At 39.6% G+C, this 23,405-nt stretch overlaps 1 protein-coding gene across 1 annotated transcript; it reads left to right on the top strand.

The window, feature by feature from the left end:
* The first annotated feature begins 5,622 nt into the window (after positions 1-5,622).
* LOC148676623 (ribose-phosphate pyrophosphokinase 2-like) lies at positions 5,623-21,672 on the top strand. Its single transcript, XM_088609788.1, has 7 exons — positions 5,623-5,910; positions 8,695-8,878; positions 13,534-13,632; positions 14,728-14,852; positions 16,811-16,984; positions 17,343-17,502; positions 17,837-21,672. Exons 1-7 carry the CDS (start codon positions 5,789-5,791, stop codon positions 17,927-17,929), a joined length of 957 nt encoding a protein of 318 aa, XP_088465914.1. The 5' UTR covers positions 5,623-5,788; the 3' UTR covers positions 17,930-21,672.
* The last annotated feature ends 1,733 nt before the right edge of the window (positions 21,673-23,405 follow it).

The raw sequence follows: 23,405 nt of genomic DNA, 5'->3' as shown, positions 1-23,405 counted from the left end.
CACATTTTAAAGCCATGAAGTGGGGCCTAAAAATAATCCTTTCTGCAGACAAGGCAAACAGGAATAAACCTGAAAGAAGCCTAACAAACAACAAAAACAGTACAGAAATATGCTTTAAACCATTCAGTTCCAAGGTACACAGGGCTACATTTATTAAACTGAAACACAAAACCTGAAGATGGCTACAGATCTCCAATGTTAGGTTAATTTCTTCAAAACATCCAGTTGAGTATTTTCCTGGTAATATTTAATTTGATCATAATTCCCTGCAGTTTTTTTTATTTTCCAGATAAGGTGTGTCACCTAAAAATGATAATGATGATTATTATTAAGGCGGTGTTAGATTGCTTTGTGTGATATGCTGAGAAGTGAAACACAGAATGGCCAAAGAAAACAGTGGCCCTGAGGAATCCATTACATCGCCTTCACATACAGGTTTGGTTAGAAGCATAAGAAATGTGAGAAAAAGTACAAGCTTAGGCTGGGCTGAGGGGTGTCACGGCTGCTGGACAAGTGTTTGTTGGTTTGCCCAGCCCAATAGGGATATGCACCCTGCTGAGGAACAGGGTTGGCCAGCAGATCCAGGGCTGATTGAAGGTATGAGCACCTAGAGCAGGGGTGCAATGCCTGGCAAGGTGTCCCCCCAGTTGTCTCCCAAGCACTTACAGTGAGGAGACAAGATGACACGGGTACACGGGTACAAGTCCCAAGTACCCACTGTGCATTGACAACAGGAAATAGATGGGTGGAAATGGCCAACTTGGCCACTGCTGTGTGCTTCAAAGCAACGTCTGTGACCAAACAGGATCAGCTGGGAAAGACAGCAAAGATCTGGTGCTTGGTGAAGAGTTATTTACTTGAATAATGTGAAGACTGAGAATTGGACAACACGCGTTTAATAGCTCCAGTGCCTGGATGATTAATGAAGACTGGGAGTGAAGAGTTACTGAGAAGATCTAGTAGGTGAGCAGATCCAGGTAAAGACCAACAGAAGGAAGAGAACTTCACAAAGATGGGACCAATGTGTGACAACTAAGGTTCACACAGAGGGTCCAAAAGACCAGGAAAGACCAATGCCCATGCAGAAAGATAATGGGGCACAGGGTCAGTGCTGGAATGTGTAAGGAATGTTGTGGAATGTATACCAGCATTCGTCATGTCCTGCAAAAGCAAGGGTTGCAGAAATATGGTACTTACCTTCTCAGCAGCCTACAGTAGGTTTAAATTCAACACAATTTCTAGTTGAAAGCTGTAAAAATCTAACTTAAACATATGGATTGAGTACTGGTTATCGTGCAGAAAACAGCGTTCTGATAAGGGGAAAAATGTCTAACTGCAGATGTTGCAAAATAGGGGAGAGTTGTGAGAACTATAGCAGTAAGAGGAATATAAATTGGTTGGACACTGCTGAGGCCTTGCTGTCACTTGGCTAATGAAATTCAATGGTTGACAACTGAAAAATACTATCTTCAGGTAGCAGGAAAAAGTGCACTTTAAATATCAAATAACTGGTGGAAACAACCTTCATGTTTTGTTGTTAATGCTTCACCTACATTTTTTATACAGTCAAAGCAAGCAGTAAACTATTATACTTAGTTTAATTTTGATTGTTACTGTATGAAAACAGAAAATACTTTCCTGAAATGAACATGATGGACATCCCTGAATTAGTATCAAAATAGTATTCTAGGTGAGTTAAATTAACTAAATATCTTTACACATGGGCAAAATTGGTTATGATGGGATGTGTTTGAAGTATTGAAAATCCTCTAATGAAATAATCATGTCAATCTAACAGAATACGACTCCAAAGCAAATAGATGGAATACTTAAAAAAACACAGATCCGGGGTCACAAGCCATGAAAGCAGGTAAATTTAGGACTGGAAGTATGAGAATCAATTAAGCTTGAGGCAACCGGCAGGTGTTCATACTGTACACCTGCATTAAAAACATACTGTAACTTTGAAGGCCAAGAGACAGTAGGAGAGTGGTTTGAAACTGTAGAATAGCACATCCATGTAATGAAATGTGTGATGCAAAACAGGTTGAAGATCCAACTATTACAGAAAATGACAAGAAGCATTTGGCTAGAACAGTTAACTAATGATGGGGTAAAAAGGATAACAAACTTGTGATCTCATCCTCAGTGGGGAATGACATTGCATTGTGCAGTGCCAGAAATAATGGCTGCAGGTTTAGTCTGAAGTGGTAAGATGGGAGGAGGTACAACAAGGCAGTCAGAGAAGGTGCAGCCCGAATGTCAGAAGACAATGAATGAGAAGAAGGAACAGAAGAGCTTGAATATGCTGAGGAAGATAACATGAGGCACCCAGCAGAAGAAACTGGAAAGGCTCAGAGAGGTTAAGGGCAGAGCAGCAAGGAGGCTCAAGAGCTTTGAATGTGAGTGACGCTGACATGTTTAAATATCCATGGAGATAATGTTGGAGATGCATGTGAATGAGAGAAAACAGTAATGCAGAGGAGCTGTGGATGACCCGGAATGGTATTGAGGATGCTATCTGAATATTATCAGTACTCCTTGCTTTCAATTACCTGACAGGTACACACTGCATATGAACAAGACTGCTTCTTAAAATGCTTTTATTGAGCAAATTACTCTTAAAATGAAGGTAGATAACCAGACAGACTGATATAATGAATTTGTCCCACAGTACTGTATATCAAGATTTTAAAAAAACTTGTAAAAAATAAAGTAAATAACAAATTCTGTCTCTTTCCTTCTGTCCTCTTGTCCAGGCGCCTGAGCGATTAAATCCATGATTGCAATGTGTCTTTTTTTTCCACATTAGTATCTTTACTCTGTGAATTTGGCATAAGACTTTAAGCTTTTTCTGATTTGGATGCCTGTGTTGATTTAATCTGGTCACCCTGAAAGAACCCTTGCAGACTAAAATCCTATTTTATATGGAGCGACCTAATATTATATGATATTCCATACAGTACTAAAACAATTAAATTAATAATATGCCAGCAGCCGTATCACCCTGCAACTCACAACAGGAAACCCACTGAAGCTAAGCAGGTGTGAGCCTGGTCAGTACCTGAATGGGAGACCTCCCGGGAAAAACTAAAGTTGCTGCTGGAAGAGGTGTTAGCAGGGGGCGCTCACCCTGTGGTCTGTGTGGGTCCTAATGCCCCAGTATAGCGACGGGGACACTATACTGTAAACAGGCGCCATCCTCTGGATAAGATGTAAAACCGAGGTCCTGACTCTCATTAAAAATCCCAGGGCGTTTCTTGAAAAGAGCAGGGGTATAACCCCCGCGTCCTGGCCAAATTTCCCATTGGCCCTTCTCAATCATGGCCTCCTTATAATCCCCATCCATGAATTGGCTTCATCACTCTGCTCTCCTCCCCACTGATACCTGATGTGTGGTGAGTGTTCTGGCACACTATGGACTCCTCTCCACCACCAATGTGCAGCATCCACCTGGATGATGCAACAGCAGCCATAGTGTGCTGGGGCATTAGGACCCACATGGACCGCAGGGCACCCCCTGCTGGCCCCACTAACACCTCTTCCAGCAACCTTAGTTTTTCCCAGGAGGTCTCCCATCCAGGTACTGACCAGGCTCCCACCTGCTTAGCTTCAATGGGTTGCCAGTTGGGAGTTACAGGGTGATATAGCTGCTGGCTAAATGAATGAAGTCTGTGACCAATCAAGCTCACCAAAGGTGTTTTTGCAGCCACTTTGACTTATAGTCTTTTCTTGACATGTTTTTTTTGGAGTGTAAAATACATATTGGATTTAGATCTGGAGATTTACTTGGCCAGTCTACAATGTTTTCTCCCAGTGAACTCCTTGGTCATATTGCCTGTGTGTTTTGAGTCACTACTGCTGCATTGTGAAACACTGCCCAATCAGTAATTAGACAGCTTCAAAGAAAGCTGCCAGTGGGTTGATGGAGGTTCTGTAGAATCCCAAAGATGGCAAACACAGTTCACAACAGACTGTGCCAACTCAGTTCTGTGTGAACTTACAGTAGTTGGCTCAGTTCATGGACGACTGAATCAACCGCACCAGCTAATTTACTGTCATGTGGAAGGAGCTCCCTGCATTATGTAAAAGATCAAAATGGCAAACTAGGGTTTGAATAGCAGTTTACAACAGCAGGCCTGATCTGAGATGTCCATTGGAGCTTTCCTGGCACAGAGACGGGCCTAGGCTGTGTACGAGGGATGTATGGTATTTGAATTCCTCCCAGTTGTAGTCTGCTCCTGCAGTATAACAAACCTCTGAACAAGAGTTATAAGCCACAAGTAATATACCTCTCAGGTATGCAGATCAGGTATAAAAATTAAATTTATTTAAAAACTATTATAGCATATCGAGCCATGAGTGAACCCCATGATAAACTGATAAAATGGGGTAACAAGTCAATGAATTGTGTAACACATCAGAAGACAACACAACTTGTCCACAACTGCCACTTTTTACTTTTGGTACAAGGTTGCATATCTAAGTGTGAAAGAGAAAAATGTGAAGATATGAAGATGGGCGGCACCCTGGCACAGTAGTTGTTTTGCCTTGCTGGGGCCCTGAGTTCAGTTCCAGACCTGGGGTGCTATCGGCATGGAGTTTGTATGTTCTCTAGCAGTGTGTTTACATGGATTTCCTCCAGGTGCTCCAGTTTCTTTCCACAGGGGAACTGGGGTAGATAGGTTAAGTTAGAGTAGTTTAATTGGTTCCTGGGAGAATTGTCCCTATTGTGAGCGTGTGCTTCTTTGTGTCTGTGGACGTCATACAGTCCAGGGTGTATCCTGCACTATGCCCTCTGCTTAATGGGATGGTCTCCGGCTCCCCCATGACCCTGAATTGGATGAAGCAGTTAGAAAATGGATGAATAAGTAAAGAATAAAGTAAAGATTTGTCATCGATTATGGTGTGATATGTAAATCACCTACCCAGACTGAAATTACTTTTTGGTGGTGGAAATGTTTGGAATCCTTTTGCATAAGGATAGCACCACAATGACTGTACAACAGGTACCGTCACAAAGCTGTGTCCCTACAGTACTAAACTGTGATGTGCCTTCATATATAGTACAGTCCACATATTAAACATATCCACCTCTGTCAGAAGTACACACGTTAGTACTCTGTATAATGCCTGTAAGTGCCAGGTAAAATAAATTACAAGTGATTTAATACTTCTTCTCTTGAAACGAAGAACATGATAAAGCACCCAGTTTCTTCTTCAAATAAAGTTATTTGCATTGACATGCTCTAATCCAAATAAACTGGAACACTGCTTAGCTCACAAAGGGTCTAGTGTTGAAGAAAATTAGAAGCGTAAGGGCTCAGCTGACTTCATGCAGCGGAAAAATCTAGTTAAGACGACTTTCGCTTTTCAAAAACAGTATATAAGAACGGCACAAACGTCCGAATTAATATGGTTTGGTTTAGTTGCGTCTACAGTACGTTTGTAATGACTCTTTTACCTTGATTATTCACATATGCTTTCCCCGCCCATTTTTCATCCCAGTGTTTGTAAAACAAACATGACCTACAGAGCAATTGCAAAATGACAGCTCTACACACAGATGGAGGGAGAGTAGTGGGCAGGTCCAAGCGCATCATTTCCTCTGCACGCCTGTAGGACCTCCTTTCTACAACAAGAGCATGCGAGGGGTGTGCGCAGAAGCGAGACGCGGAGGCTTTCAGGACAGCTCTTAACCGTAAAGAATAAAGAAGACTGCATTTACGATTTAACGACCGTTTTTTTATTGTTCTTTATATTGCACTCGCATAAAGTTTGTTCAGCTATGCCTAACATTGTTCTTTTTAGCGGGAGTTCCCACCATGATTTGTCACAAAAAGTAGCAGACCGACTCGGTCTAGATTTGGGAAAAGTGGTCGCAAAGAAATTCAGCAACCTGGAAACCTGGTAAGCTTGGTTTCTTTAACTTTATAATACTGATGCAAAGGCATGATTGTGTAGTATCAAAACAGGCCTTGGGTGTGTGTTTATTGGACCATACTGAGGCTATGCACATGCACATAATGTATAAAATGGATAACTGGATGTTGTACTTTTTCTTACCTGACTTTGTTTGGGCGGCTGGTTGGAACTGGGATTCTTCACTTGTGTATATTCTTTTCGCACACCTTAGTGTACTTTCCTGGCCCCAATCTCACCCCTCCTCGTCATCTGCTTTTTTATCTCGCGTAACATGTGACTCGACAGTGGAATCCATTATTTTTTCTAGTTGCGTTTAGTTTGAAGGCTGAACATTTGCTTTAACAAATTTTGTCATTTACTGGCCTTTAATTTTGACTTTCAAGATTTTAAAACTAACTGTACACACGTGTAAATGCGTTCGTTTAAAACTGAACATCTTTATCTTTCTGCCGGTGCTTCAACAATGTGTTGCACCCCATTGAAAATGTAATTTGGGGAAAACTCTGCTGTCAGGCCCACATTATGCAACGACCCAAATCAGAAGGCAATTAACCCCTAAATCAAGCAGGGGTTTAACAATGTGACACTCGTAGCCTGAGAAGGAAGGTAGCATTGTGAATGTGGTACAGTAGATTCCAAGGGAACTTGATGATCAATAACTTTTACAAATAGGCACCAGCGCGGTATCTTGTGGATGAAGAGTATCCTCTTCAGCAGGAGACTGGAAGAATTATGTTTGTGTTAATTGGCATAACCCGATTTTGATATCCATAAAGCATTAGCTCTTTGATTGTTTTTTTTTTTCCTTGATCAGTTGTTCTGGTATTAATGTGTATGCACCTGACATGGTGAACAAATTTTTCTGACAGCAAATCAGACATGAAAATTATAGTCAAAGCAACAAAATGTAATGGAGAGACTATTCAGACACTTGGATGTCCATGGTTTACAAGAACCCACAGAATTAACAAAAGACAAAACTAGATTACAAATGACCTACACACCAGTGGATGGCTTTTGCACAATAAAGCCTACAGTATATTATCAAAAGAAGATTGTTTACAGTCAAAAGATGGGATCTTATACCCTTTAAAATGAGTGCATGTAAGGTAATGATTGTAGCAACAGCTCTGCAGTTATTAATCACCAAAATAACTTAGTTGTTAAAACCTGTTCTGCTATGTACAGTAGTTTACGTTGTTACTGTATACTTAATTCAGTAGAAAACGGGACTGATAAAGTTATGTTGTGTCTGCACAAGAGGGGACATCAAACATGCTAACCTTGGACATAAAGGTATGCATCTTGTATCATTTTATAGTCCACTTGAGAAGTGCTCTCAGATCAGTGCAAACAGAATAGCTAGTTTTTCATTATCTATTGCAGTTTGGAAAAACATTGTATATAAATTATTAATATTGTATCATAATTGTTATTAACAATTACATAGTTTTAGAATTTGTTATAAGCAGGTAATTGTAAGTCTGCACCAGTGATTCCTTGACATTTCATGCTTGATACTCTTGACAGGTATGGGATTTAAGTATGAGTAGCATTCCATAATTCTTCAATACGGTCTTGGAAAATAGCTTAAAGTTTCTAAAGTCTAACATGGGTCAACCTTGTGTGCAGTAATTGTTATTTCCTTCCTTGTTCCTTTATTATTTCTACAGTTTGATCAGCTACAGCATAAATGGCAATGCTGCACACTTAACTGAAATATACTCTGTATATCATATCAATTGTTAATATTATAGTGCAAGTGAATTATGTAAGAGATGAAGAGCATTAACTTAAAAGAGACATTACTCATGTGATTTAAAAATAGGTTTATACCCAGCTCAAAGCTGTTACAGGCTGTCGTTCTTACCGGCCTTGTGTACTTTTTCTGTGCACTGTGTTCCTGATTAGAATAGTGCTATATTTTTATTCATCAGATGTGAACACTGTTGCCCCCTTTTCTCCTGTGACAAAAATTGGAATAAATATGAGTGCAAATGCAAGATGTGTTGTTTAAAGCATAAGAGAGGTCACAAATGAGAGGCAGACATTTGGCCTACTTAGCCCATTTGGTTGGTAATAGATGATTGATCTATGGATCTCATCCAGTACTGTCGTGAAAGAATCTAGGTTATTGACTCTGATTTAAAACAGTATGTGGAGGGCAGCATACATGCAGATGGCACAGCACTAAGCATTGCTGGGGCCTCAGGTTCAATTCCAGACCTGGGGGTGCTGTCTTTGTGGAGCTTGTATGTTTGCCCACGTTTGCGTGGGTTTCCTCCAGTCCAAAGACATACTGGTAAGTTAATTGGCCTGGAGTACCGTCCAGGGTGTACCCCGCCTTTTACCCATTGACTGCCAGAATAAGCTCAGGCTACCCATGACCCTACATGGATGGAAATGGATGGATGGAAAATATCTGGATGTCCAGGTGTTCTGGTTTACTGCCACGGTCCAAAGACATGCCGTCCAGGTTATTTAGCATCACTACAAAGTCCTCTAGATTTTGAATGTATTCACATCCTACCCTTTAAATATACTGATTTTGCTGAACTACCACAGGTTCCATGTGCTCCAACCTAGTTCATGGTAAGTGCCGAATTGCACTGTAAGAAATATTTTTATTACGGGCAAAGAGTTTCACCCTCCAACACTGCCCCTAAATTGGCACAGACACTAAATGCACCTGCAAAGGCTGCCATGGAGTATTTTAAAAGGGCTTTGCTGTAGTTCGTCTGCAGTAATTGAAGGTTGTTGTCCCTCAAGTGTGGAGATCGGAGAAAGCGTTCGAGGGGAGGATGTCTACATTGTGCAGAGCGGCTGTGGAGAAATCAACGACAACCTCATGGAGCTGCTGATCATGATCAACGCCTGCAAGATCGCTTCCGCCTGCCGAGTGACTGCGGTCATTCCCTGTTTCCCTTACGCCAGGCAGGACAAAAAGGATAAGGTAAAAATTAACTGTTGTAGTGATAGGAAACACTGCTATCAATGAAGAGCTCTAGACTGTGTTAGATAAGTCAGCATATGTCAACAATAGGAAGTCCAAAAACCTTTCTATTCCAAATACTGTTTTTCTGTTGGAAAAACTCAGTTTTTTAGTATTGTTTAATATTTGATTGTCAGATAAAAAGCAATGACTTAACAGTGAACTCATCTCGAGTACCTTCTAATTGCTGAGTCTATGACAACAAGCTCTTTAATTAGTTTAATTAGTGATGAGCAGGATTACTGGAAGAATTCAAGGGAATGACTTACTAGTTTTGGACAAAGTAAAGAAAAATTACTTATTAAAGTCCAGGCTGTGATTACTGCAGGTTAATGATTTAGAAATTAAAGCAGTTTAGGATAGATGTTTAGCAACGAACCTCCAAATTTTTAATATGAATTGTTTTGGCAAACAGGAACCACGTCAACTTTGAGTCCTCTTAATATTAAAAGCGAGTTACTTCTATGCACACACATTCCTACAGATTTTTACATTCAAGTGTTTATAAAAAAGGTGTGTTTTGAAATAACATTGTGCAAAATATTTTCCACTTTCCTGCTTACATCATTGTAGCTTTGATTTGCAAGGGGAAATCACAGTTTCTTTTAAAAAATAAAACAAACCAGACAGCCATTTCTACGGTTAACAGGATTAATGAATAAAGTGCAATGCATTATAAGTCATAATAACCTTGACTTATTAATGGGTGCACAAAATTGTGAGCACTAGAAGCTTAACTCTTAAAGGAAGTGGTACGGTAGGTGCACACCTGAGGTTACACTGTTCTGCTTACAGCTCTTTTAATATCAAATTGACGTTGCAAAATGTTACATGCAGTACAGTTGCTGTAATCATGCAATTGCATGTTTTCAGCCGTATCGTGTTTCAGAACTATACGACTATGGGCTGTGATCTGCCAATAGCAAATTACAAAGTAGTTACTTGGTAGTTTCACAGTGGATTCTTGCTTAAGTTACAGTACATGTATGTGTAAATGTTATTGTTCAATCTACACTGTAAGTCAGTGTTCTGCAGAAATTGTATTTCCATTGAAAGAATAGCTTCTCTGCACTTTTTCAGTTTTTAAATGTTAAGCACTTAATAAAAAAAATTGAAAAGACCTGAATGTTCAGAACTGAATGCATGTAATTTTTCAACATAATCAGATATTTGAATCTTGAACTAGTAAACTGGAGTGGGAACTATTGAATAGTGCAGTATGACCTATAAACTATGTTGCAACTAGTTTTATGGTTAAAGGTTAGAATCTGTGTGGAAGGTCTTTGAGTTTGAGTGACATCATCACTCTCCCCCTTCACCTTACCTGACCACTGTTCTTTATTACAAAACTGCTTGCTCTGATGGAGAGCTACATGTATGGGTACTTCGAAGTATGAATTCCCGTATTTACTGGGCTTCAAAACAAAATTATAACTGCATCAAATTCACAGTGTTTTTGAAAGTCATTTTACAGGCATGACACGTCAATTCACCTTGCTAGTGTATGACTGTTTATAATAGATTTTTCTTTTTTACAGGGTCTGCTGTGAAAGTCATGCTAGTCATTTGCTAATAAAGTTGTGGCTACCACTGGAAACAATACAAGATGTATATTTACACCTCAAGTTTTGCACTAAATTGCATTTACTGTCTTGTGGGGATTCTGCCCTATTCTTCTCATTCTGTAGATCCTGGTCAATATGTGCATGTTCTCTGTTCTCTGAGCGCTTGATACTAGGTGTAGAGTCCTAGATCATCCCATAAATATTCAGTGGGACTCAAGTCTGGCATTGAGAAGGGCATCCTTCTCATAACATGGTTATCACATTGTCATCTCATTGGAGAGGTGTTTGTAGGTGAGCAGGATGAGGTCATGAGTTGTCCTGCTGGAATATTGTCGTGTCAGGTTGAGCTGCTGGGAAGGGGAGCAGGCAAGATCTGAGGAGTTTGTCACTCTAGGGCTGTGCAGTTGGATTTCCACCAGTCACTCCAAGTCGAGTTCTGTAGCACTCCTATCCGTACCATCACACGTGGACTTTACCTTCAGCTGGCCTTTTGTACACGACGGCTAGCACATCATTTTACATTCGCTTACGCTCACTCAAGTCCATCAGGGATGTCTACACCCAATTTGTACTAGATTCATTACTAGCGAGGACACGGCTCCACCGCTATTAAGTCCACCTGAGCTGTTTTACACACCCCCTCACTGATGAACAGTGATGAGCACTTGACCACCATGTGGTCATCTAGCTGACAAACAATGAGTGAATTGCTGGTTCATTAGTTGTTGTGGCATTAGAGTGCAAATACAACCATGAAGACAATTGACAATGTGCTGTAACTTGTGATCTCTCGGACCCTGATCTATGATTGAGGGACTGTAACATCTCACAGAGTTGAACTGTAACATTGATTGTAAGAAATTGTTAGAAGTTCACCTCACATGGCAAGCAACAGCACGCTGACTTATTCCCACCTCCAAAATAGCAAAAGGCATTGTTCTTGGTTATTATTCCTTGATTTAAGCAATAAACTACAGTAAATCATTTCCTTACCCATGCCCAATTAACCTTACCAAATGAGCTAATAGGCAAGTGGCCTTCTCGCATTTGTAACCTTCTTTATGTTCTTTCAGGATGTGCTGTACCTTAGATCTTAGCCAACGATCGGTCACTTTAAGTGCATGATAGTCATGAAAGATCGGTTAAAACCATTTTATTATTATATAAAATCTGTGTAGTTTCTTTTCCATAAACATTTGTGCATGAATGGAATGATAAGTTTATTTTTAAAGTGAGTTTATACTTGCTGAATAGGTAAAAAGCTTATATATATATTTATATGCTATAAAAAGCATATAAATATTTGGTTAAGTTTTATTCCAGGCTGAAAAGAAACAACGTTTCGGCTGTGGAGCCTTCTTCAGGTGTGTGAGGAAATGTGGAGATGTGGAGCCTTCTTCATCACACCTGAAAAAGGCTCCATAGCCGAAATGTTGTGTTTCCTTTCTTCTCTTTTCAGCATGGAATAAACCTTTACTTGTTCATTTGCAGCCTACGCATGCTGACGCAGCTCCCTACTTAACTAAATATTTTGTAGCTTTGTAGCTTATCAGTGCACGGCAACTTTATTCACTATACAGCTGATGAAAGTTGCTGTATACCTTCTATTTCTACCTCCAGACCAAAATATGAAATACAAATTTTTTCCCCTTGTACCATGACACTTTAAACTTTAAACCGAAATGCATTAGCACTCCCATGGGTTAAACAGGAATTTGAATTTGTTCAGACTGCACCCCTGAGTTAGATTTTTGTGCTCCCATGGCAAATTAATGTACTTTTAACATGTATTTTTTTAATGTTGTCAGCTCTTTGACCATCCTGATTCATCCACAGAATTTAAGGCAAGAGAAAATACAATAATAAATGTGACAAGTTTAGACGATTGTCTGTGACGCAAATATTTGACTGCCACGTACTGTAAGATGTGTCATCGGGGAAAGAAAAGAACTGCAGCATAACACAGATACAGCAGAAAAAAAGGAATGTTCTATACTGGATGTGAATTAAGGCCAGAACCTTAATTGGCAATGAAAAGCTAAAACCCTAGTGAAGATCTCAAACTCTTGTTATTAATAGGCTTTTATACACACACACACTGTCACTGTACAACAATTTAAGTCACAATTTGCTATGAATTCCCTTGAGTCTGCTTGTACCTTATTTTGTAAATGCTGTCTGACCACCCTCATTCATGTTGGAGTCAGGCTGCTCAGAATTTATTTAACTTAGTTGTATCTTGAGGTATTAAGCACATACCAAGGCACAAAGAAGGTATCGCAGGTGTTTAAATCCATTACAAGTGGAGGTTCACAATACAGTGGGGCATGGGGCAGGAGTTACAGTATACTGTACAAATGAATAGAGTAACAGAGACTATACTGTATGTGCAGTATAACCATAGCCTGTTCTGTAATGGATGTTGGGGTCCAAGGTAAATCTGCCAGGCATTGCAAAGGGCAGAAATGTATCCAGAAATACAAAACAAAAATGAAATTACCCTGAATAAGCATTTAAATTCATTGCTCTGTAGTGAAGAACAGATGTCCACTGTGTGATGTAGATCTTAAGACTAAAAATAACTTTATTCTGTGCTGATATTAACAGCCCACCTGCTTTCAGACTATGAGGAGCATCTGCTTGTTTGTCCTCTAGACTCATAGCTGGGGACTCATTCTTTTCAGCATTTTTGCAAGCAGAACAGTACCCACTCAACTGTTTTCAGATTTGTATGCCAAGTGACCCTAAATAACAACTGCAGTGGAAATCTAAAGATTAAACATAAGGAACCACCTCTACTACTACAATAAATCTGAATCCACAGTATGACTAGAAATGTTGTAATGAGGGGTGAGTGTCTTAATTGCAAGACTAGTTACTGTACAGTATGTCTATCATCATACTTATTTTTGCCTGGGAAATGTGTGTTTAAGGAAATGTGCCCTTGTGAATGTAGCAAATGTAGTTCCCAAATTCAAGGGTGCTCTGCTCTGAGCAAATTCCCAGGGACAAGTGCTGTAATTCTTCCTTGTGATGTGTTACATATTGCAGAGTCGTGCACCTATCTCGGCCAAGCTCGTAGCCAACATGTTGTCAGTAGCAGGAGCAGATCACATTATTACTATGGACCTTCATGCTTCCCAGATTCAGGTGAGTGTTTGTACAAGGCAGAGTTGCGTGGATGTGCTGTATCAATGTCCAGTTTTGCTCACCTTGGCATTTAAACTTTGGCTGGGATTTTGCAATGCACGTGCAGTTCTCCATTTGCCAAATTGTGTTGTGCTGAGCAAGGGCTTATTATCATTGATAAAAGCGAGTAATCAGCTTTGAAACTGATTGCAAAAAAAAGGCTGATGTTTCAGATGTTGTAAGGTGAACACTGGAACATGGGCTTAAAAAGACTGAGACTGTCGAGCAGTGTAACTAAAGTATGTTTAATAATATGTAACACTGTATTCATATTCTCCACGTGTGAACTGCAGATTCTAAGGTGTAGAGAGCAGCACGTTTTGAAGTATGTACAGTATGCTTATACAGTAACAGCCCATTGATGTTGACATTCTTAAAACTATGGATCATTCTAATTCAGTAAACTAGTAAAAATAGTTCAGTAGAGTGTGTTAGCAGAAAGCAAATGAAAGCAAACTCTAGAATCAGAAATACATTTATTTCCTATATAGTTTAAACCTGGCTTCAAATAAAAAAGCCTACAAAAAACTTGCTTAAAACTGTACTTTTAGTGCACAGGAAATGGATGCTTTGCCTTTATTTTTCAAATTATAAGTTGTTTTTATCTACAAGACATATGCTTAATAATAAATATGTTATAGTTTCATAGTGTGATATATGTGTGCTTTTAAGTAAAGCCACAATATCTTCTGTTTGCAGTCTTGACCAGCCTTGTTTTTATTCCACCTGATAACAGCTATAGTACATTCAGAGAAATGAAAATACTCAGAAAATAGAAGCACTCAAATTCATAATAATGTCCTATTTGTACTAATAGAACGGAAGATATTGAATGGCTTTTAACAATTTAAGGGCGTCGAAGCTGGCTTGTAACAGTGACCTTTAGCCAGTGATTAAAATGGCAGATTAATTTGCAGAAAATACAAATTGAACCTGGATAGGCCAAACTGTATAAAGTGTATAAACTCCCACATACTGTATGTGAGGTTTTGTAAAGACAGTGTTATACAGTGTGATCTAGTTGTTTATAAAAATCCCCCCCCCTGTACTTTGTAGGGTTTTTTTGATATCGCTGTGGACAACCTGTACGCGGAGCCTGCAGTGCTACAGTGGATTAAAGAAAACATCCCAGAATGGAGGAACTGCATTATTGTGTCGCCAGACGCAGGTGGAGCAAAACGGTAAGTGCAAGAGCTAAAAGGCTTGTGGGTGCCAGTGCGGGATCCTGCACCGCATGTGGGTAGAGACCTGTTGGGACAGACTATGTCTCGTTGGATATGTCCAATAAGAAGGGGTCAGAGTGCAGCTACACAGGAACAAGTAGAGGTGAATTCTGTCTAGTTCCTATCTCGATTAGCAATGCACGGTCAGGGATATGTGTTTATTTCAAGGCTTTGGATCATTTCCAAATCATGTCTGGTATGGATTGACATTGAGCAACTTTGCTTGACTGCTTTAGGTGCAGTTCTGTGGCAGTGAAACACAAAGTATTTCTTAGATAACCGCTTTTTACAGCTGTTAGATATACAGCTTTTTAAGCCAGCAGCCATATCACCCTGCAACTCACAACTGGAAACCCACTTAAGCTAAGCAGGTGTGAGCCTGGTCAGTACCTGGATGGGAGACCTCCTGGGAAAAACTGAGGTTGCTGCTGGAAGAGGTGTTAGTGGGGCCAGCAGGGGGAGCTTACCCTGCGGTCCATGTGGGTCCTAATGCCCCAGTATAGTGATGGGGACACTATACTGTAAACAGGTGCTGTCCTTCAGATGAGACGTAAAAACCGAGGTCCTGACTCTCTGTGGTCATTAAAAATCCCAGGGTGTTTTTCGAAAAGAGTAGGGGTGTAACCCCGGCGTCCTGGCCAAATTTCTCATTGGCCCTTACCAATCATGGCCTCCTAATAATCCCCATCTATGAATTGGCTACATTACTCTGCTCTCCTCCTCACTGATAGCTGATGTGTGGTGAGCGCTCTGGCGCACTATGGCTGCCGTCGCATCATCCAGGTGGATCCTGCACATTGGTGGTGGAGGGGAGTCCCCATTACCTGTAAAGTGCTTTGAGTGGAGTGTCCAGAAAAGCGCTATATAAGTGTAAGCAATTATTATTATTATTATTATTATTATTATTATTATTATTATTATTATTATTATTATCATACAAAAGGGCACTGTTACAGCATTATACCACAAGAGGTCAGACTTTACTCATTCAATATTTTATCCTTACCTACTAAGGTCAGATCTATTTACATCTTGTAGCACTTTTCACTTTGAAATTCCTGATACAGTCATTTCAGTGTGTACTGTAAATCTGCCAGCTCTGGGAATTTGCTCCTTTCATACATTTTGCTAAATGAAATGGCAGCAGCTACAGTCTGTAGCTACATGTATTTAGCTGAGATTCACTTTTAAAAGAAATGCTGAAAAGGGTTCATCCTAAAATGCATAAAGGCCTGCTTTTCTAAAATGTGACAATACCTTCTTGAAAGCAAAGAAATATTTTTTGATTCCTGCAGCCAAAGAATTAAAACTAGTGCATTGGTTCTCAATCCTGGACCTTCTTTTTCATCTGGGTTTTACTCCAGATGATTAATTGCAAGCTAATCTATTTCAGTTCTGTTTGAGGCCCATTTTTAATGTGCTTTCAGCTCGTTAAAACCTGAATGGGATTTGTACAGTAATTGTTACCAACCCTGTACTGATTAGTTTCAGAGCTTCCTCATTATGGTGGATTAGTTGAAATGTAATCATTTGGGTTTCGGTTAAAGCAAACGCTCCTTCACTATTGGGGAAAAGCTGATATCGTACATTGCCACTCCCACCTCGGTTCATCAAAAATGTGTCAAATATTAAGCAAGTTGAAAAGAGATAACAGAAGGATCTGTAAGCATGGAAATAATGCATTTTTGCATTTATTTTTGAGACTAAGGCCTGGGTGCAAAGAAAGTACAAACAAGCAAGCAGATCAGTTACAGGCATCAGTTAGTACCCGAGTTTAGGAAACTAGATGGAATGAAAACCAGCAGATAGTGTTCCCTAACATCCAGGATGGAAAATCGCTAGTCGCCTTTGCTTGGCTGTTATTTTTAGCGGAGGAAATGCATTTTTGCATTAATTTATCGACTTACTATTTTCAGGGTGACTTCAATTGCTGACCAGCTGAAGGTTGACTTTGCTCTGATTCACAAAGAGAGAAAGAAGGCCAATGAAGTACACCGAATGGTTCTGGTTGGAGAGGTGAAAGACCGCGTGGCTATTCTGGTCGACGACATGGCTGACACATGTGGTACCGTCTGCCATGCTGCTGACAAGTGAGTGTCCGTGTGACACTGGCCCGGTGCAGAACTGAAACTGGGAAGGTGCTGCTTTTAGGCTTCACGCTCAACAGGCTGACATTTAGTGAAATATGAGTAATCTTTTGGCTAAATACCTTAAATTGATGTTTCCAAACTAGAGAGGTAGGAGGTCTCACTCATTTAACAGTTGTTAAAATATCTTTCATGTGCATAATGAATAACAGTAGCGAATGTGATAATGCGTAGGAGCACTTTTTTGTTTCTAAATGCTAGATCTTATATGTTTGAACATTCTAATTGTTGCGATACGGGTTTTATTCCCAGTGAAACGCAGAACACCTGGAGAAAATTCACTCTTCTTTTTCTTGTCTAGACTGATGTCAGCTGGGGCAACAAAAGTGTATGCAATACTGACACATGGGATCTTGTCTGGTCCTGCCATTTCCCGCATAAACAATGCAGCCTTTGAGGCTGTAGTAGTTACCAACACCATTCCACAGGAGGAGAAAATGAAAGTGTGCTCAAAGATTCAGGTAAATATTTTTTTTCACCTGTGTGCTCCAAACAGTATTTTCTCATGTTTCAAAAATGTGGATTAACAGCCTGTAACTATTGAGGTTAATCATTAGTGAGTAGCGGAAAGTGCAGACTGGACCGGCGTTCACTTAAACACATTAAAGGTTTAATCTCCTCATTCATCCCTTTTACCAAAAAAACAAATTGAAAACCACAGAGGTTTCACTTAAGCTGACGCCTGCGTTTGTTCTCTACAAACACTGTTCACACCTCTTAATGCATTTGATCCACTAAAAATACCATAAGAGCTTAATAAAGGCTGAGTATAACCAATGTATCATTCTGCTGTAGGTCATTGACATCTCCATGATCCTTGCTGAGGCAATAAGAAGAACCCACAATGGAGAATCGGTCTCCTACCTGTTCAGCCATGTTCCTTTGTAAAGGAAAAGAGGAGGATCATGTTTTTTGCTGGTCTGCTTCTGCATGATTTCAGCAACAAGCCACCTGGAAGAATGAAGGACCATCGGAGGGACAAGCTTAGTGACTGGAACTAATCCACTTGTAGCCACAGACGTCACTTCAAAGATGAGCTTCTCCTTACTTTATGTCCCAGTGTGTGCTTTCCAGATTTAAAACCCAGAACACTGGTCAAGGGGCTTAGCTTTAGTTGATACCTCAGTGTGTTTCAAAGTAATCAATGGAGAATTCCAGTGATTTTTAAGGAGAATGATTGCTACAGATTTCTATGTATGTAGACAAGATTTAGGTTTATCATAATTAATTTTTGTTCAGATTGATTTGTCTGGGTGAAAGCTGTTTGAAGACTCCACAAGTTTCTATAGATCTATACATTGCTGACCAATGCCTGTGTTTAATTTAGACGGTTTTATACAGTATATACTGGAGAAATACCGTTTTTCTGTGTCCTGGAAATTTAGGTTTATTGGAAACTGAATAAATGGAATGGCACTATAAGGCAGGGAAACATTTTTTTCAGCTTTTTGTTCATGCCTTTCAAAGAATTCTGGTGATGGTTCCCTGAGGTGAACAGGGCCATGTTTCATTATAAACAGTTGCATGTATTTCACCCTCCTCCAATATGCTTATTTCAGCTGTCTCCCCCCCCCCAGGCTTGTCTCATGAAGTTAGTTTTCTTTATTTAATAAACATGGGACAGACTTTATTGCCTTGTACTGTTAGTAACATACTAATTTTGTCATGTGGGGATACAAGAACTGCTATAATAAGAACATTAATTGGAACATTCTGCCTACAATAAATTGTTAGTAGGCCCCATGCAGCCCCAAGTGTCAAGGTAACCCCAAGGCCCTGACACTGCCTATTTGAACCCAGAAAATTGTCCCTGGACCTGGATTCCCAGACCAGCAGCACACCAGGGAGCCGACAGATGGTGGTGGGCATTTGTTGGAAAGCAATTCCTAGGCTTGAAGTGAAACAGCAGTGCTGGGACTTCATAGGTGGCAGCATGTCAGTCATGCCAGTGAGAAACGAGCTGCTCTACCTGCTGGTGCTAAATCTTCTGTTAGGTCCTATGGAGCTTGCAGCATGTTAAAAGTTTAATTGCCCTAAAGGTTTGGTGTAACAGAGGTGCAAGTCCCCGTTCTCTCTGTGCCAGTCGAGAGCTGCGGTCTTCAGAAAAAGCCTATTGACAGTTCCAAATGAAGTGGGGATTTAATAAACAAAGGTGGCCAATCCAGATTTCTAAAGAAAGAGTAAGCAACATTGTTGCTTGTTACAAGGCAGCAGTTCAGCACATTCTAATACTGCGCCCTGCATTATCTGAGAATTTTCTAGATAGGATCCTTTAATTGCACTTGAATTGAGTCCAGGAAAGCAATCAAAATTTTAAAAACAGGGGTCGTTAAGGGTCCGGAGTGAAAAGCATCAACATGGATTTCCCCTGAAACAATATCAGGAAAATCCTTGCTTTTATTTTCTTATAATCATACCATGAAATAAGAGTGATGATCGTGTACTTTACTAGCAGAGTAGAGAGAGATCTATCATTATTGCAGCAAACAGCATCACCCCATCCCTCAGCTGAGGTTATCAAACCAGCTGGAAGGTAACAGAAGGGTTCTTGAAGGTGGCTGAAGACTTGAATCCAAGCTCTGTAGTGCTTTCCAGGTGTAGTGCTCTTTATAGCAGGGGGCACAGTCCTGGTTCAGTTGTTTGTTGCACATGAACAATATATTAAGCAATGGAGTCCTTCATAGATGTAATAATAGGTTTAATTTGATCTTTGTTTTCTAGTCCTAAACAGTTGCCTTTTAACTATTGTGTTTCTTAAAATTTCTCACCTTTAAGTATAAAAAAAAGTTGAAAAGGTTCTAACCAATGTGTTGATTCAGTTAAGCATTCATTTGCGAGCTGCAGGTGTTCAACGATGGCACTGTGTGTCACTCCAGGTCCTAAAAGACTTCCGGTCTTTCCACCTGGACTCTTAAAAGACTTGACCAACTTGATTGTTCACTTCGTTGTTTTCTATTACCACTGCTGGTCATTATTCATTATTAAGGAGTGTACGTTACCTGCTTTATAAAACCTGTGAAACAGAACAGTCCTAAAAGACCATGAGTGAATATCACTGGTACACAGCTCCAGTCCTCAAGGGCCAGAAATTAACTGTTTTTTTTAGGACTCTTTAAATGATCAACAGCAGAACAGTGTTTAATTGGAAAGCCAATTTCCTCAATCAGGCCATGAAGACAAAAGGTGGAATAAAAGCCTGCAGAAGCTACAGTCCTCTAGCACTGGAGCTGTGCACCACTGCTATAATATTCAAATACAGAGGTCTAGCTGGCTAGTCCTCACCAAGTGTTGATCCACCAGAAACTCACCTACTGTATGTACCACAGACCAGTTAAAATCTGTGCTTTGGATGCCAGGACATATAGGACTACAGTGGGTCAATAACGCTTCTTAGAAAAAGTTTTAAAATGGAAGTTTAAATGTTGAGAATTGCATACAAAGGTTTACACAGCCTCGCTGTGTTACATTATCATTCCCTTCATGTGTTTAAACTTGAAATACAATGTTATAGTATTTTTGTCATCCTTTAAGGCAGTCTTTCAGTGTTGTCTATGCCTCACTGTGGACGCCAGTGACATCAGTAATTACATTTCTGCATGTTATAATGTCTTGTATTGGTGTAGTGCTTTTCTGGATGGGAACCAACAACTTCCTCCATCACTGACATGCACACGGCACATAGCAGCTTAGCCCCACTACCCCACATGTGGTGGAGACAAACTCATCACTTCCAATAAAGGGGGAATTTAGAAAAGGTAAACTAGGTTGAGGAAGGTGAACGTTAGCCAAAACACTGGAGTTAATGCACATACTCTTTTTTTCAAGTTAGTATCTAAGTTTACGGTTTCACCCAAAAGATAGCAGCTTCTGCAGCACAATACTGTATATGCTGTCATCACACTGGGGTATTGGTCTGAAGATCCTGTTCCAAATGAAACAGCTCCACCTACAATTCCTCCAGTATCGGATACCTAAGCCTCGTTCTGATATGATTGTTTCCTGGTTTGATTGGATTGTTTCTTCCATCACATTCTGATGGAAAATGTTAACTTTTTAATCTAGGTTTCCAAGTTCATTGTATGACAGTTTCTGAGGTCTCTTGCCTTTCTGTATTTTTATTTTGTCAGTTTTGGATTTGGGACTTGTGAATTCTTACTTTTTTGGCATTCTTATAATTTATCATTTGAATGATTATCCTGAAAGAAAAAAAATGTAAAAAGTGTTTTTTGCAGTATTCTTAAAAAAAATTAAAATATGTTGACTGTAGACTTTTTTGTAGACTGAAAGATCATAATACATGTACACATCCCATACCCATTTTAAACATATTTGTGAGTTTGGCTTTAGTAATTTAGAATTGTTTGCATCATTTGTCAGACTCAGGATAAATTAAAAATCTGTTTTGGCTGGAATTATTGTAAGCAAATGTTAAGTGTTAATGCTGGATTGTTGCTGCTTTCTTTTACTGTGTTCATTAACACGCAACAGGAAACACGGTTACTTCATAGACTGTAGGAATCAAAAACCTACTATATCATTGCACAAGCATTGAAATTGTAGACCAAAACTTTTTTTTTTTACTCTTGTGTAATGAGTATCTTTCACAATAAATCTGGTGATTTTGAACTTGATCTTTGTTTTTTAGTATTTTTTATAGTATTATGTGGGGAATACCTACAGTACATTTAAAACAAGGAATAAGTGTCAGGACACTTCTCATAAATTTATCAGATTAGTAGACCTAAATTAATTTTGAACGGTAGCAGATATAGAATGCAAGGCAATAATGATAAGTATCTTAACAAAAAAGGGGGCATTGAAGGTATTCATTTCCCCAATGAATTAGAAACAAAACTGTCATGTAACAGAATGGGTAATGGATTGGAAAATGTGTCCAATGTGTACAGAGTGTGTAGTATTTGTCTTAATTGGATTTGGATAATATAAGGGGCACATTTATTCACACGACTACATATTTAAATACAATCAAATAAAAACAAATCTATAATAGCAATGTGCTCTTTGTAAGTTCTCATGGAACTATACAGAGGCTTCCAAAGGTTACCTGCTTCCCTATGGTATAGAAGGAGGTAACACGTGGCAGACAGTTGTAACAGCATCACCGTGTTTAAGGTAAGAGCTCTTTAATGTCATTGGTCAATGGTTGCAGATGGTCGTGCACACAAGTTGGATGGCTTTAAAAGAATCACAAAAGGCTGAATCTACCATTGTACTGCATTGTCCATGAAGCGAGCTGCAGGATGAGGCTGGGGACTAACAGTTGTCCACCACAAGCAGCCTAAGTTCTTTAAAAATAACAAAAAAACACTGAGTGGAAACAGGCAGCCACATGGCAAAAAAGCTATACATGGCTGGTAAGTACCTGGAACCTGAAGTTAAACTGTTTCAAGATCTACGAAAAAACACTTGAGTCGATTCAGAAAAATATATTATGAAGAGAGTTCTGTTCTGTAGTAATCTTGGGTTGCAGGGCTGAAACAATGAAGATGGCATGTTTGTCTTGAGTTTGCAAGGATTTTACATAAATATTAATATACAGTACTGTACACTACATGCAGCAGAAGGTGGCAGGGGGCCACATTGGTCAGTTTTGCTTCCTGTCAGTGCTGGGGCTGTGGGGTCAATTCCTGGGCTGCAATCATTATGGAGTTTGTATGTTCTCCCTGCGTTTGCGTGCATTTTCTCTGGGTGTTCCAGTCTCCTTCCACAATCCAGGGTGTACCCTGCCTTTCTGCCATTACTTGCCAGGATAGTCTCCGACCCCCCCACAACTCAGTAATGGATAAAGTGGTTAGATAATGGATACATGCATATACTGTACAGCAGGTTCACAGACACCATTGTATGAAGAGTGTCAAAGAAGCAACAGATCATGCAGGTCAGCTGGCTTGTCGGTTTAGCGTCCCTGAGGTTCCTCGTACAGTATGTAAAATCTAAAACAGTATCCACAGAAAAACTTGGCAATCTATTCTTACACACTCATAAAACCAAGAAACTTATCTTCACTCCAAACATTACTTTCAAGGTATTTGATTCTCTCATTGTAAAATTTTATTTTTAATTCATTCTGCACAACACTCTGTATTTCAACTGCATTACAGAGGCAGTTGCACAAAAATCCCTCAAGCTGAAAATGTTCGAAACTAGCTGTAGTGTTTTTAGTTTCTGCCAAAGACAGGAAAATCAATTTAAAATAGGTCTGAGTGATTAAATAACTGTAAACCAGACTCATAAAAAGATTGATTCACATTGATATTACATGTTAATAATAGTTAAGTTACAATACAGACTTACAAGTGTTAAGATGTTCAAAAGTTATAACTACTATCTTTATGCATCACAA

The sequence above is a fragment of the Lepisosteus platostomus genome, chromosome 2 (assembly GCF_059453375.1).
Source record: "Lepisosteus platostomus isolate fLepPlt1 chromosome 2, fLepPlt1.hap1, whole genome shotgun sequence".
Lineage (NCBI taxonomy): Eukaryota > Metazoa > Chordata > Actinopteri > Semionotiformes > Lepisosteidae > Lepisosteus > Lepisosteus platostomus.
Note: the sequence above shows the minus strand (reverse complement) of the source record. Positions and strands in the feature narration are given on the sequence as shown.